Source organism: Biomphalaria glabrata, chromosome 1 (assembly GCF_947242115.1).
Source record: "Biomphalaria glabrata chromosome 1, xgBioGlab47.1, whole genome shotgun sequence".
Classification (NCBI taxonomy): Eukaryota; Metazoa; Mollusca; class Gastropoda; family Planorbidae; genus Biomphalaria; species Biomphalaria glabrata.
Genome location: NC_074711.1, coordinates 85,635,988 through 85,648,224, shown reverse-complemented (window position 1 = coordinate 85,648,224; position 12,237 = coordinate 85,635,988). Strand labels below are relative to the sequence as shown.

General features: G+C 36.7%; 1 protein-coding gene across 5 annotated transcripts in view; it reads left to right on the top strand.

Moving 5' to 3' along the window:
• Window positions 1–11,820, top strand: part of LOC106063972 (neuronal acetylcholine receptor subunit alpha-7-like) — a 63,254-nt gene extending 51,434 nt beyond the window's left edge. For 4 of the 5 annotated variants that reach the window (XM_056018293.1, XM_013222459.2, XM_056018294.1 and 1 more), the window contains 7 exons: window positions 69–178; window positions 1,100–1,353; window positions 2,602–2,796; window positions 4,316–4,402; window positions 7,033–7,142; window positions 8,441–8,656; window positions 9,035–11,819. In XM_056018293.1, coding sequence (XP_055874268.1) covers window positions 69–178; window positions 1,100–1,353; window positions 2,602–2,796; window positions 4,316–4,402; window positions 7,033–7,142; window positions 8,441–8,656; window positions 9,035–9,295 — 1,233 coding nt within the window. In that variant the 3' untranslated portion in view covers window positions 9,296–11,819. Of the gene's footprint in view, window positions 1–68; window positions 179–1,099; window positions 1,354–2,601; window positions 2,797–4,315; window positions 4,403–7,032; window positions 7,143–8,440; window positions 8,657–9,034 lie in introns of all 5 variants that reach the window. The other variant, XM_013222461.2, reaches the window with a different exon arrangement.
• Window positions 11,821–12,237: the final 417 nt, after the last annotated feature.

Genomic DNA, 12,237 nt, shown 5'->3' with positions numbered 1-12,237 from the left:
TATATTGGTGAATTATCATTTGTCTGTCATTCGTCTGTTTTTTTTTATTTCAACGTTATGACCTAAAGAACTGGACAGCGTCCAATCTGAAATGGAACAAGGAGGACTTTGGTAACGTGACCAGTATTAGAGTTCCGAGGTCTATGGTGTGGGTTCCAGACATCCTTATGTACAACAGGTAGGCCCTTGGTACGTCCCGTAATGTAAAGCAATCTTAAATTTTTGTTTTATAAAGCTCATATTAAATCACCCCGTCTGTCTGTCCGTCTGTCTGTCTGTCCGTCTGTCGGGAATTTTTTTTACACGTTTTTTCCCTCTTCACATTCTCGGATTAAGTTGAAATTGCACAATTATTGTTAGTCTATTGTGGAATATGTATTTATAAAAAAAAAGTTACCCATTTATTTAATTAATTTCTAGTAATTAATCATTGGTTTAGATAGAAAAAGGGAAATAAATCTTGCAGTATTGAGATGAGTAGTGGTAACTGAGCATATTTTTTTTCTTATATAAGCTTTGTAATTTTTTGTGTATTGCTTGTTACAATGTCCGCTCGTGTTTTAACACTGTAAATTTAATACTCTCTTTCAAAATAGTGTCATCCTGAATTGCCCGAGTTTGAGACCTATCAGAAACTGATATCTCAAGAGTTAGATTAGCATACAGTTTGTTATAGGTAGTAATACAAGGATAATAGGATAAAAAATTGTTTATAGTTATGTTCTCCACAAAACAAGAGACAAGGGAATGATCTCTATAGAAATAAAGCTTATAGGCATTGACAATAAATACTGACGTCTGTGTTGTCATTAGCTACAAACTTGTTTGATAGGACTTTACATTTTCATGTGGATTTATAAGAAGAGTTTACAGTGAGTAGATTGAAGGAAAGGCGCAGTATTTAAACTTAGCTATGTAGACACAACTGTATATTTTTTCACAATTAAGGCATGCAAAGCAAATATCTAATATTTTCGTATAAACTTTATAATTATAAGCTACTTTTTTTGTAGCGCGTGAGGATCTCAGAAATAAATATTGTAATTTTCTTTTACCTTTATTGACTATATTTTCGTTTATTTTCTGGTTCTGATGAAAGTGCTAGTGAGAGTTTCGACAATACTTACCCAACCAATGTGGTCATCAGTCACACCGGTGAATGCCTGTGGGTGCCGCCAGGTATGTTCAAGAGCACCTGCGCAATCGATATTACCTGGTTTCCATTCGATGACCAGCGGTGTGACCTCAAGTTCGGGTCCTGGACTTACACCGGACAGTTGCTGAACTTGACCCAAGACAAGAACGGCGGGGACACCAGTACATTCATTCGCAACGGAGAATGGATTCTTATTGGTGATTGGCCTTTTTTTCTTTACTATTGAAGCCTTTCCATGAATGTTGCGCGCGCATGTGTGTCGTCTGTGCGCGTGTGTGTTGTATGCCTGGGGCGATTGTAAAAAAAAATTTCTCCTTACAGACACTGCGAGATGTTGCTCTGGCCAATGATTAACGAGCAGGGTGTCGTGTGGCCAGCACAACGACCAACAGCCATTACTTTACCCCAACTAAAGTCAGGTACACTTTAAAATCCCGAAATTCAAAATCCCAGTCTTCACCGAGATTTCCCCCAGGAATTCAGGTTCGGAAGCCAAGCGCTTGACCACTCTGCCACCGCTAACCCGTATGGTACTGTTCGTGTGTGTATTTCAGGCTTTGTTGAACAGTTTCGTCTTCTGTTTAGTTAAAAAAAAACTTCACCTGACGCAGGTGAAAATGGTGGCTTGATTTTACAAAAATACAAATATTAATATCATTTCATATTGGACATACCCACTATGAAATAAAAGAAAAGCCAGGTATTTAAAACAGTATTTAACATGAAACTGACACCGCATAAAAGTCTTACCAGTGGCGTAGCTAGGGATTTGGATGTCTAGGCTAAATACTTTACAGATATACACATTATCTTCTTATCTTATAAATTACAGACGCTCCTTAAAAAAAGATAATTAAGTCCTACACGTATTCCCGTGTTAATCTAGTATTGCATGGTAATTAGAGACTTAAAACTCTACCTCGTCAACCAGCCAGTAAAACCAATCACTTGGTTGAGTTTAAGTCATTGATTAACATGCATGACTAGATTGACCTATGAACACGAGTAGGACGTAATCACTTTCTTTTTTTTAAAGAAACGTCTGTATTTTATAAGATAAGATAAGATAAGAGATATAGTATTCTAGCTGGATATGTTCCTTTTCTTACAGTAAAAGTAAAGTAAAGTTCCCCCATTGTGATCTATAGGGCAGATGATGTTAAGGTCATCTGTTTCTTTGGCCAACGGTTAACGAGCAGGGTGTCATGTGGCAAGCACAACGACCAACCGCCTTTACTTTCCCCAACTTAGGTCAGGTACCTGTCAGAGTTGGGTGGACTCAGGGGCGCCCTAAAAACCCCGAAATTCAAAATCCCAGTCTTCACCAAGATTCGAACCCAGGACCCCAGGTTCGGAAGCCAAGCGCTTAACTACTCAGCCACCCCACCGCTCCCCCCCCCTTTTTTTTCTTACAACGCTACTATAATTCTGACTTCTTTGATCAGGTGTTCCCGTCCAGCGTAATGTCAAACGTTACGACTGCTGCCCAGAGTTCTACATCGACTTGACCTTCACCATTCACATCCGGCGCCGGACACTCTACTATGGCTTCAATATCATCATTCCCTGTGTCCTCATCTCGTCCTTGACCTTACTGCTGTTCATTTTGCCTCCCGACGCAGGGGAGAAAATTTCATTAGGTAAATTGTTTTTGTACTATTATGACATACGGTAAAACGGCTCTATTGCTAACGCCACAGCAACGTATTGGAGTGTATTTTATATTGGTCCTTTGTTTTAGTTCTAGAAGAGCCCAGTGACAGTTATGTGCCCCTGTTCCCTAAGAGCACATCTGACTATGATCAATTTGAAAGGTGTATTTGACGTGTAACAGATTTGGAGGAAGACCAGAAGTTCTCAGCTTTTTTTTTTTTTTTACCTGGGGACCCCTTTAAATAGTCAAAACCTGCCCACGGACCCCTAAGTGAAAAAGCTACATAATTGCATAGTATATAAGTTACAAATGTATTCAAAAAATGTATTTTATTGAAGGAATGTTTATTAACATTATAATTTTTGGTTTAAATAAAATGTTTAACAAAATTAAAGTGGATGAGATTTTGTGAGTGTATTTTTGTCCGGCTAAATGTTTGTAAGTAGAAACAGCAAAACTCAACGAATACACATTTCTGGTCGGTTTCTTTTATTTGTGATGAGGTTTATTACGCCAATGTATTCACGCTGTACCAAATTAAAAAAAAAAAACAGCCAATAACAGAGACAATGACCCATAATGTTGGACGTAAAATTGAAATCTATTTTTTTTTTTGTAAACAGAATTTGAGGTCTCCTTGATCAAACATTGGGTTAAGTTCTTCATCGATGGATATTTTAATTAATAAGCTACTCCTTATTATCCTTAATAATAAGTATGAATTCATATGAGATTTGGATTTGAGTTTGTTCAGGTGCTAAAGGATTTAATACACTATTGGTAATATCCAAGTAAAAAAAATGTCTTTAAATCTTGATTTTGATTTGTCCTAGAATAGTAGTTAATAGACATTTAGTAAGTTTCGAGTTGATTGTTATTAAAATTATCCTATTGGATAAACTGGATATTAGCGAAGAAGTTATTTTAATTGTATATAGTTTTCATCGGACCCCTTATGTTGGTCTTGCGGACCCCTGGAGTCCGCGGACCACAGTCTGAGAACCCCTGTTCACTTAGACAACCTTAGGACCGTCTATATCTGGGACTTTAAGATACTAAATTAAACACATAGATTGCTGTGTGGAAGAAGGTTCGAGTACCTCTGATCAAGGAATCTCCATAGTATCGGAGGTAGTAAACCATTACCGTGTGACGTTGTGTCTTTAGTTGACCAAGTATTTCGTCCATAAGGACAAAGACATTCGGAATGAAATTCAATGCCATGGCAAAGAAGAAAAACAAGAGCGGACATTCCAAACACTTTAATCAATACATCTAACAATAGATGCATTAGTTAGAATCGCAATGTTAAAATCACATTTGCTAAGCCAAACTAATAATCTTAATTAGAAACAGACTGTCAGTAGCAGTCCAATATGGCGTTATTTTTTCTAAGACCAGAAGTGTTTGATGCTATCACTAAAACGGATAGCAAGATGACTAGTTGACCTGATGGCTACATGACTGTAAGTTAAGTTATAGTACCGTTCACTTGATCTCCCCAGGTGTGACAATACTTTTATCCCTCATGGTCTTTCTACTACTGGTGGCGGAGACAATGCCACCAACATCCGACGCCGTTCCACTCATTGGTAAGTATCTTATATCTCGTTTCTAATATGTTACTTTCTCATGTTTCTATTGTCATAGATCAGCGGTTCTTAACCTTTTAAGCTCGGCGACCCATTTTTAGAATTCCCGACTCGGCCGCGACCCCCCCCCTCCCCACTCACACAGCAAAAGAAGAATAGACAAAAACAATCTATATTTTCGATGGTCTTAGGCGACCCCTGACAAATCGTCAATCGACCCCCAAAGGGGTCACGACCCATAGGTTGAGAACCTCTGTCATAGTTCAAACGTCGGTCGCTTCGAGTAGTCCTCCAGTTGTTGGCAGCTAAGATACATACGAGGGTTGCCATGACATTTCCGCCTGTCCCATAATAATTTTCAATAATATAAAAGCACGCCCATCGCGATAAAATGAGGACAACTTTTGGGATTCACGATGCTAAGGGATGGGTACTGAGGTATTATGCTTCCTCGTATGTCTGGTCAGACCTTTGTCCGACCGGAATGTTTGGCTGTGCCCTGGACAGGTTATTCCTGCTAAAAATTGTGCCAGTTGCCTTGATTTTGTTTTCTCTGGCTCTCATCTTCTGCAAGCGCCTTTTTCTTGCTCCTGCCATTTTCGCGCCAGTTTTCACAGCGCAGATGAAGATACTCCATTATTCCCTTCGTCTCTCAGGTGGTAGGATCCATGCTGAGGTCTTTCAGAGAAGCTTTTAGGAGTTCCTGAAGCGTACACCTTGTTCTCGCTCTCCTTCCGTTGGCTGCTTGTAAAAGAGTCTTTTAGTGATGAGGGATTAGACCTTTCTGAAGACATGGCTTGCCCATCGCGATTGAGACCGCATCACAATTGTGTGGATGCTTTGTAGGCCCACTCTTTGGAGGACTTCTGTGTAAGGTACTTTGTTTTGCCAATTTTTCAGCATTTCTTTGAGTCACGTGGAAGTGGCTCAGCTTCCGTGCGCTCATAACATAAAGAGTAAATCCTGTTCTTTACAGACACATAGAGAGCCATCTATGACTGATGGTAGAGAAAACAACTTCCACTCTATATAACCTTCTGTAATGAACAGTCATCCGTAATAAACAAAATGAATTGCAGATATGGTCAATATAAATATCTATATATTTATTTTTTAATAACTGAAAAAATAGTGAATCTACGTAAACAGTGGATAGAAAGTTCAAGATTAATTAAAACAATCAAAACTTGTGAAGATTAGTCTCCGGACTTGGTTGTCTGTTGATAAACTTTGGATCCGTGTGTTGAATATCTGATGTAATTAATAGTTTAAGTATTACTTTTTAATAAATCTTTGCCACTTTTTTTTTTTGGCTTAGATAAGAAAGCAGTATTTTTTTTTAACTGTGAGGTAATACAATTACTATATTGAAAATATTGCTAGTTGAAAAAACACTAGGTTCTATTTAATAGCATATACCTTTAGTACCTTACATATATGATAATTTAATCTCATTTTGAAATTAATAGAAGCATCTGGCGGTCTCTACTAAAGTTACGGTGGCCCAGTGGCCTTAAACAATTCAAACCATGCTTAAATATGGTTTTGTTTTGTTTGCATATAAGTTTGTTTTAATTCTTTAAAGTGTCTGTGATTCGCATGCTGTGTTCATATCCCCCCCCCCCCCCCAATCAGCAAAAGGTCGTTCAGAAGCATAAAACAAAGTTAATTATAAAACATTGAACATTTTGTTAATTTCTACAGATATATATATATGGCTTTTATTTTTCTTTCTGAATCAACTGGTAGACTACACAGCTCTTGTACATGCACAAATGTCGGCATGATTCAGGAAGCGGTTGATACTTCGCCAATCGCCAATCGAAATTCCTTAACTAGTGACAGCCTAGGGCCTGTTTATCTTTAGTGGCCCTGCTCACAGCCCATCTCAGCACAGGCGGAAAGGATTGCATTGGTGATAATTAAATATGTCTGGCTAAATAAAGACTGGAAACATTGACTTACGGACCCGATGTCCAGACGTCATTACCCGCTCATGTGATTAGTATTGATCTATTATTGATTTTAAAAGGGGGTTTGATGGGGTTTGAATGTCATGGCTTTTAGAGTTTCGTTCCTACTGGGTCTTCCTTCACTTTCTCTATGTAAAGTGGGGTTCTCATTTTGGACCTTGTGGTCTATAGGGCAGATGATGAAAAGGTCATCTGTTTCTGTGGCCTACGGTTAACGAGGTTGTCATGTGGCCAGCCCAACGACCAACCGCATTTACTTTTCCCCAACTAATGTCAGAGCTGGATGGACTCAGAGGAGCCCAGGGATTCCAAAATTAAAAATCCCATTCTTCACCTGGATCCGAACTCGGAAACCCCGGTTTGGAAACCAAGCGCTTTACCGCTCAGCCCACCGAGCCTCCCTTTTTCTCTATGTATATAGGTCATGATCTGCTCTGTCTCTCTGGTAGAGTCTTTCTTCCCTTTCTCTATGTACATAGGTCATGATCTACTCTGTTTCTCTGATAGTCTTCCATTGGATCTCCATTCACATAAAATGTATTAACTGCTTTGTCTCTTTTTTACTGTAACTTTAAGTAATTATCTCAGTACGATGCTTTCAGCTATTCAACAGCGATTACGTGATAACGTGATAATCTTGATTATCTCTTCAAACAGGTATCTACTTCGCTTGTATCATGGTCATGTGTTCACTGTCCATCGTCTTCACTGTGGCCGTACTAAATTTTCACTATCGGTCTCCAGACACACACATAATGTCCAGATGGGTGAGTACTAGATTCTAACAAGATCTTATCATGCAGCATTGCATTGGCCACACAATTCGATGATCTCAAAAAAACAAAAGTGCATTGACCGAGTTGGTAACTTTGAAGGCACGCTGGGAGATAATGAATACATTTTATTCCCGAAAACCAAATGGCTAATGTTTGCTGGTCACCGGTCCCTCCATGACCTACATTTGGAGCAGTCGTTTTCATATACACATCGATGTTCTGATGGCAATTTTTTTTCGCACTTTAATACAAATTGTAAGCTTATGATAATATTGAATCAGAGATTATACATGGCATCTTTTGAAAAGATGGCTGCCGAGTCGTACTGTGCGCACTTCGGACTGTCGTCAAGAGTTCGAACCTTGGAGTCCTGCAAGACACTTGGGATAGGATGTTATAATCTTCATCTCTGAAGCTCGGTATAACAAAAAAAAAAAGCTGGGGGTCGCTTTCATATTAGTCTTATGCACGTAGAGGTTATTCATTTTATCCTATGCTATATGTGCTGCTGTTTAGTTCTTATTGGCATTAGACTATCTCAATACACTGTTACATACATATTACAAGCTGTTTATATTTACCCTTATAGTGGCCACTTTGTAGCCACTTATAATCAATAGTTCTTTAAAAAAAAAGTGAAGTGGGTGATAAAGATAATTAGTTCGAAACTAACTTTTAAAAACCATTCAATACGAACCTCCTGCCCCATACAAATGTCATATGTCTACCAACTCTACATACTCAATGGACAATGGATAAGTATAACGCTTCATTCTTTAGTTATTCTATTGACATACATAAGTTATAAATTTTTTACTCTAATCAATATAATAATAATAATAAGGCTAGACTTCGAGTCCGAAGATTTATGAGGAGTGCAGTATTTCATGTCGATACGCAGCCCCAGCTGCGACCTACATATTTTGCCACAAGCATCGCAGACATAACCATTGTCCGCCGGTGGTATGTTCAGATTCTCATTTCGCCCTCTCTGTCATCGGCAAAGGATTATCCTTTCTTTGGTCTGAAATGTGTATCCCGCGGCCTTTGTAAGAAACCCCCAACTGTCTCGTTCCAAAGCCTAATCAATTTGCACAAACCAAAATAAACAAACTATATTTGTATCTTATATTTGTATCTTATATTTGTATCTTATATTTATATCTTATATTTGTATCTTATATTTGAATCTTATATTTGTATCTTATATTATATTTGAATCTTATATTTGAATCTTATGTTTGTATCTTATGTTTGTATCTTATATTTTGAACACTTCTCATGCCCAGGTCAAATACTTCATATGTGGCTGGCTGGCCTGGTTGCTAAGGATGAAGAGGCCAGGTGGTAGCACGACCAAGAAGGCCTTGACCCAGAGGGCACAGGTCAAGGACATGAAGCTAGGGGAGCTGGAGGATAAGTCCAAGAGCCTGATGGCTAACGTGCTGGACATGGAGGACGATCCCAGGATGGTAAACGGAAACACCACAGGCTTTCTGCTCAAGGTCAGGGTCAAGGAGCCAAAATGGGTGTCCAAAAACGGTGTCACATACTTTTTTGTATGTGTCAATATTGATTAATAAAAAAAAAAGTTTTTAAGTACCATTTTTAAAGCTAGTGTCTTGTAAACTGTGAGGGTCCTCAAAGTGTAATTATTAAATAGAAAATTTTTTCTTGTATTTTGATTTTCGTAATTAAATTTCTAATTTTTTTAACTGTGATAATTTTCAGAGCACATGGTCAAAATTCTATAATGGTTATTCATTTTAGCAGATTCCTTTAAATGAATCATTAAATTATCAGATTAAAGAATGCAAGATGCATTATGTCTCTGTTAATTACAATTAATTATTATTATTTTTTTTTTTGCAAAACGATAATAGATGGAGGAAGGGCTGAGCATGACATCATCGTCCCTACGCCATGACATCACCAGCATACTAAGGGAGGTCAAAAAGATCACGAGCAAGTTCCGGAAGTCGGAAGAGGAGGACGACATTAAAAACGACTGGAAGTTTGCCGCCATGGTGATGGACCGACTCTGCTTTGTCGTCTGCCTCCTTTTCACGGTCGGCTCCACATTGGCCATTCTGATGTCGGCACCGAACCTTCTGACATTCGATGAGGACCACAGATCAGTGTGATTGTCTGTGAGATTGTCTGTGGGATTGTCTGTGTGATTGTCAACTCGATGTTAAAACACAGCAACGCAGTCTTTCTGAACTCACCAAAGTCCATGCAATACTGACGCAATTTATTTCCACTGATATAATTATCTTGTTGCAAAAGTGATTTGCTTTTTTGGGGATTCTTATAGAATCTTAGTTGGCGTCTTGTTTCCGTACTTAACTTTTCAGTTATAGGTCTTGAATAAAAAAGTATATTTGTTACTGCTTGTTTGATAAATTGGAAAAGAAAATCATATTTGTCGATTTGAATTAAAATTAATTTAAACTTAAATAGCATTTACATTATTCATTGAGCTATATACTATCGATATCAGCTAAATATTCGTACACCTGTAGAACAGGTCGACAATTCCTCTTATTAGCTTGCTAATTATTGATGGATGGAGAGTGGTTGACCATCTGCCATTAAAACGGCCTTTACGAATTCCTAAAAATTTGACAGTTATGCATATCTTTGAAAACAAAATTACTACAGTGAAATTTGTTGTTAGGACCGTCATATTTTTGCAAAATATAATGACAAAGTAGTAAAATTCGGTTTATCCTGAACAGGGAATTCCCGCACTTCCCTCAAATGTTTTATTGTATTCATTATTCACCAAAGAGTTGAATATTTAAATACAGGTGTGCACGTAGAGATAAGCTGGACTGTTGAAATAAATTGTCTGTGGAAGCTTGCTAGAAAGACTCCTTGCAATATTGAAGTATTACAATAAATGCATAGAACGAGAAGTTATAGAGTTACAGCAGCTCCATAAAGCAGGAATTGATTTTAAAAAAACTTTTTATAGTTACTTGTTAAACTTAACTTGTAGCTTTAATAACAATTGTGGGCTTACATTTCTCTCTTTTACTATAATCAGAAACAGATTTAAGGGCTTTAGAATTATGTTTTTGTATTGTTTCAAATCTACCACTATACATGAACGTTCAAAGCTAAAGAGTTATTGGCTGAAATAAGGTTTGACTTAATTGCATCGAGTATTATTCCGATCCATATGTCTTTGTCTTGTAAGCTTTTTTTTTATATCAATTATGTAACTATCGTTATTCAACAACCATATTTTATTGAAATTTACACAAATACTTATAAAGAGTTTTTATTTTTAGGTCAGAAGACATTTGCATAATCTGAGCTTGTGATATTTCTTTTGACGTTTTCGTTTTATAATTATGACCTTAATCTTTCATTCCGAGGTTTCGGAAATCTGACCACATAGACTGTATTCTATTTAATTACACAATATAACTATTCTCTGTTGTTTTTATTATTATTATTTTTGTCCGCAAAGATTTTGTTGTTACAAGTATTACTTTCATAGTGTGGGACAACGAGGTCTTTTACTTTAAACTGTACGGCAATGGGTCTGTACAATTAAAAAAATAATAATCTACGAACAAAGAAAGATAACACATCTTAATATTTCGTGAACTTCTGTCGACTAAGCTTTGACTTACCTCGCTTAGAAATATAAAAATTAGATTTTGCTAATTGTAATTTAGTAATTAATTTTTTTTTTCAGTGTTAATAACGATGAAAGATCTCAAAATTTTATTAATTGATAGAGAGATTTTTATACCACTTTAACCACAATTCTAATATTCAATGGTCTTTTCTGACAGAAAATAAAGTAATTTCCTCTACTCCCATAGAAGTCGGAAAAAAAAAAGAAATGATAAATAATTCTTGTAAAATAGAAATTATAAGTTTTCCAGTTATAAAGTAAAAAAGAAAAAACGTTAGTATTTCAAGACCTGAGAAAGTCGACCTTTAACAGCAAACAAAGAGATATTTTGTTTTAGGTAAATGCCTAACAAAATGAATCGACAACCGAAGACTAGTTGAAAAAAAAAAGATTTAAACTTATATAGCTATATCCTACAATGTGTAAGGCATATAACTTACAAAACAGCTTTCGAAGTAAGGAGCCCGGATTTCAAATCTTATGAGATATTTTAAATTGTGGATTCGTGTGAAGTCATTTGGTCCATCCAGGACCCTTGACATTAATAGGTGTTAAAATAAATGTATTAGTGCTGGCAACATGGCACCATCATCGCCGTCTACAGAAACTTTACATCTTAAACCACACAGATCACTAGAGCGTAACAGAAGTCTGTAGTTACTAACTTTCCATTAGCATGCCTACCAATGGCCTCATTGACTTGGATACCATAAATACTGATAAATCGAGAGATATATCACAACTTTTATTTGTTATTAATGTATTTGAAATGTTCCTAAAATAATTGTACTTGTAGATTTACGACAATGTTTCTAGCACTAGTAGTATCATAAGTTTAAATGAAGCGTGTAAATCAAATAATGATACTTCAAGTTAAGAAGTATTAGCATTTATACTGTCTTTGTCTTTGTTTATCTTTTTTAAACTAATTTATCTCTCCTGTAAAACAGCTGTGTGAAATTTTTCAAGAAATAAACATTTTAAATTTACTCAATACTTGTTGTACTGCTTTTTGTCTGTTATATGGATTGCGTAACAAAGGAAAGGGAGTGGATTGATGGATACGTGGATGAATTCAAAGGCCTTACAGCGCCTTCCATTTCTTATCTTATCTTATATAATACAGACGTTACTTCAAAAAAGAAGATGATGACGTCCTACGCGTCATGCATTTAGTCATGCATGTTAACCAATGACTAAAATTTTGCCAAGTCACTGGTTTTCCTGGCTAACCCAAGCAACCCATTCCATGCTCTAATAGCGCTAGGGAAGAAGGAGCATTTGAACAAGTTTGTCCTAGAATATGAAATGAGGAATGTGCCTTTATCTTTGTGTCTTTCTGAGTATTTTATTAAATTTTGTTTTTGTATTTGAAGATTATGGTTCAGTGTTTTATGTATAATTGCTTCTTTACTTTTGAGTCTTCTATCC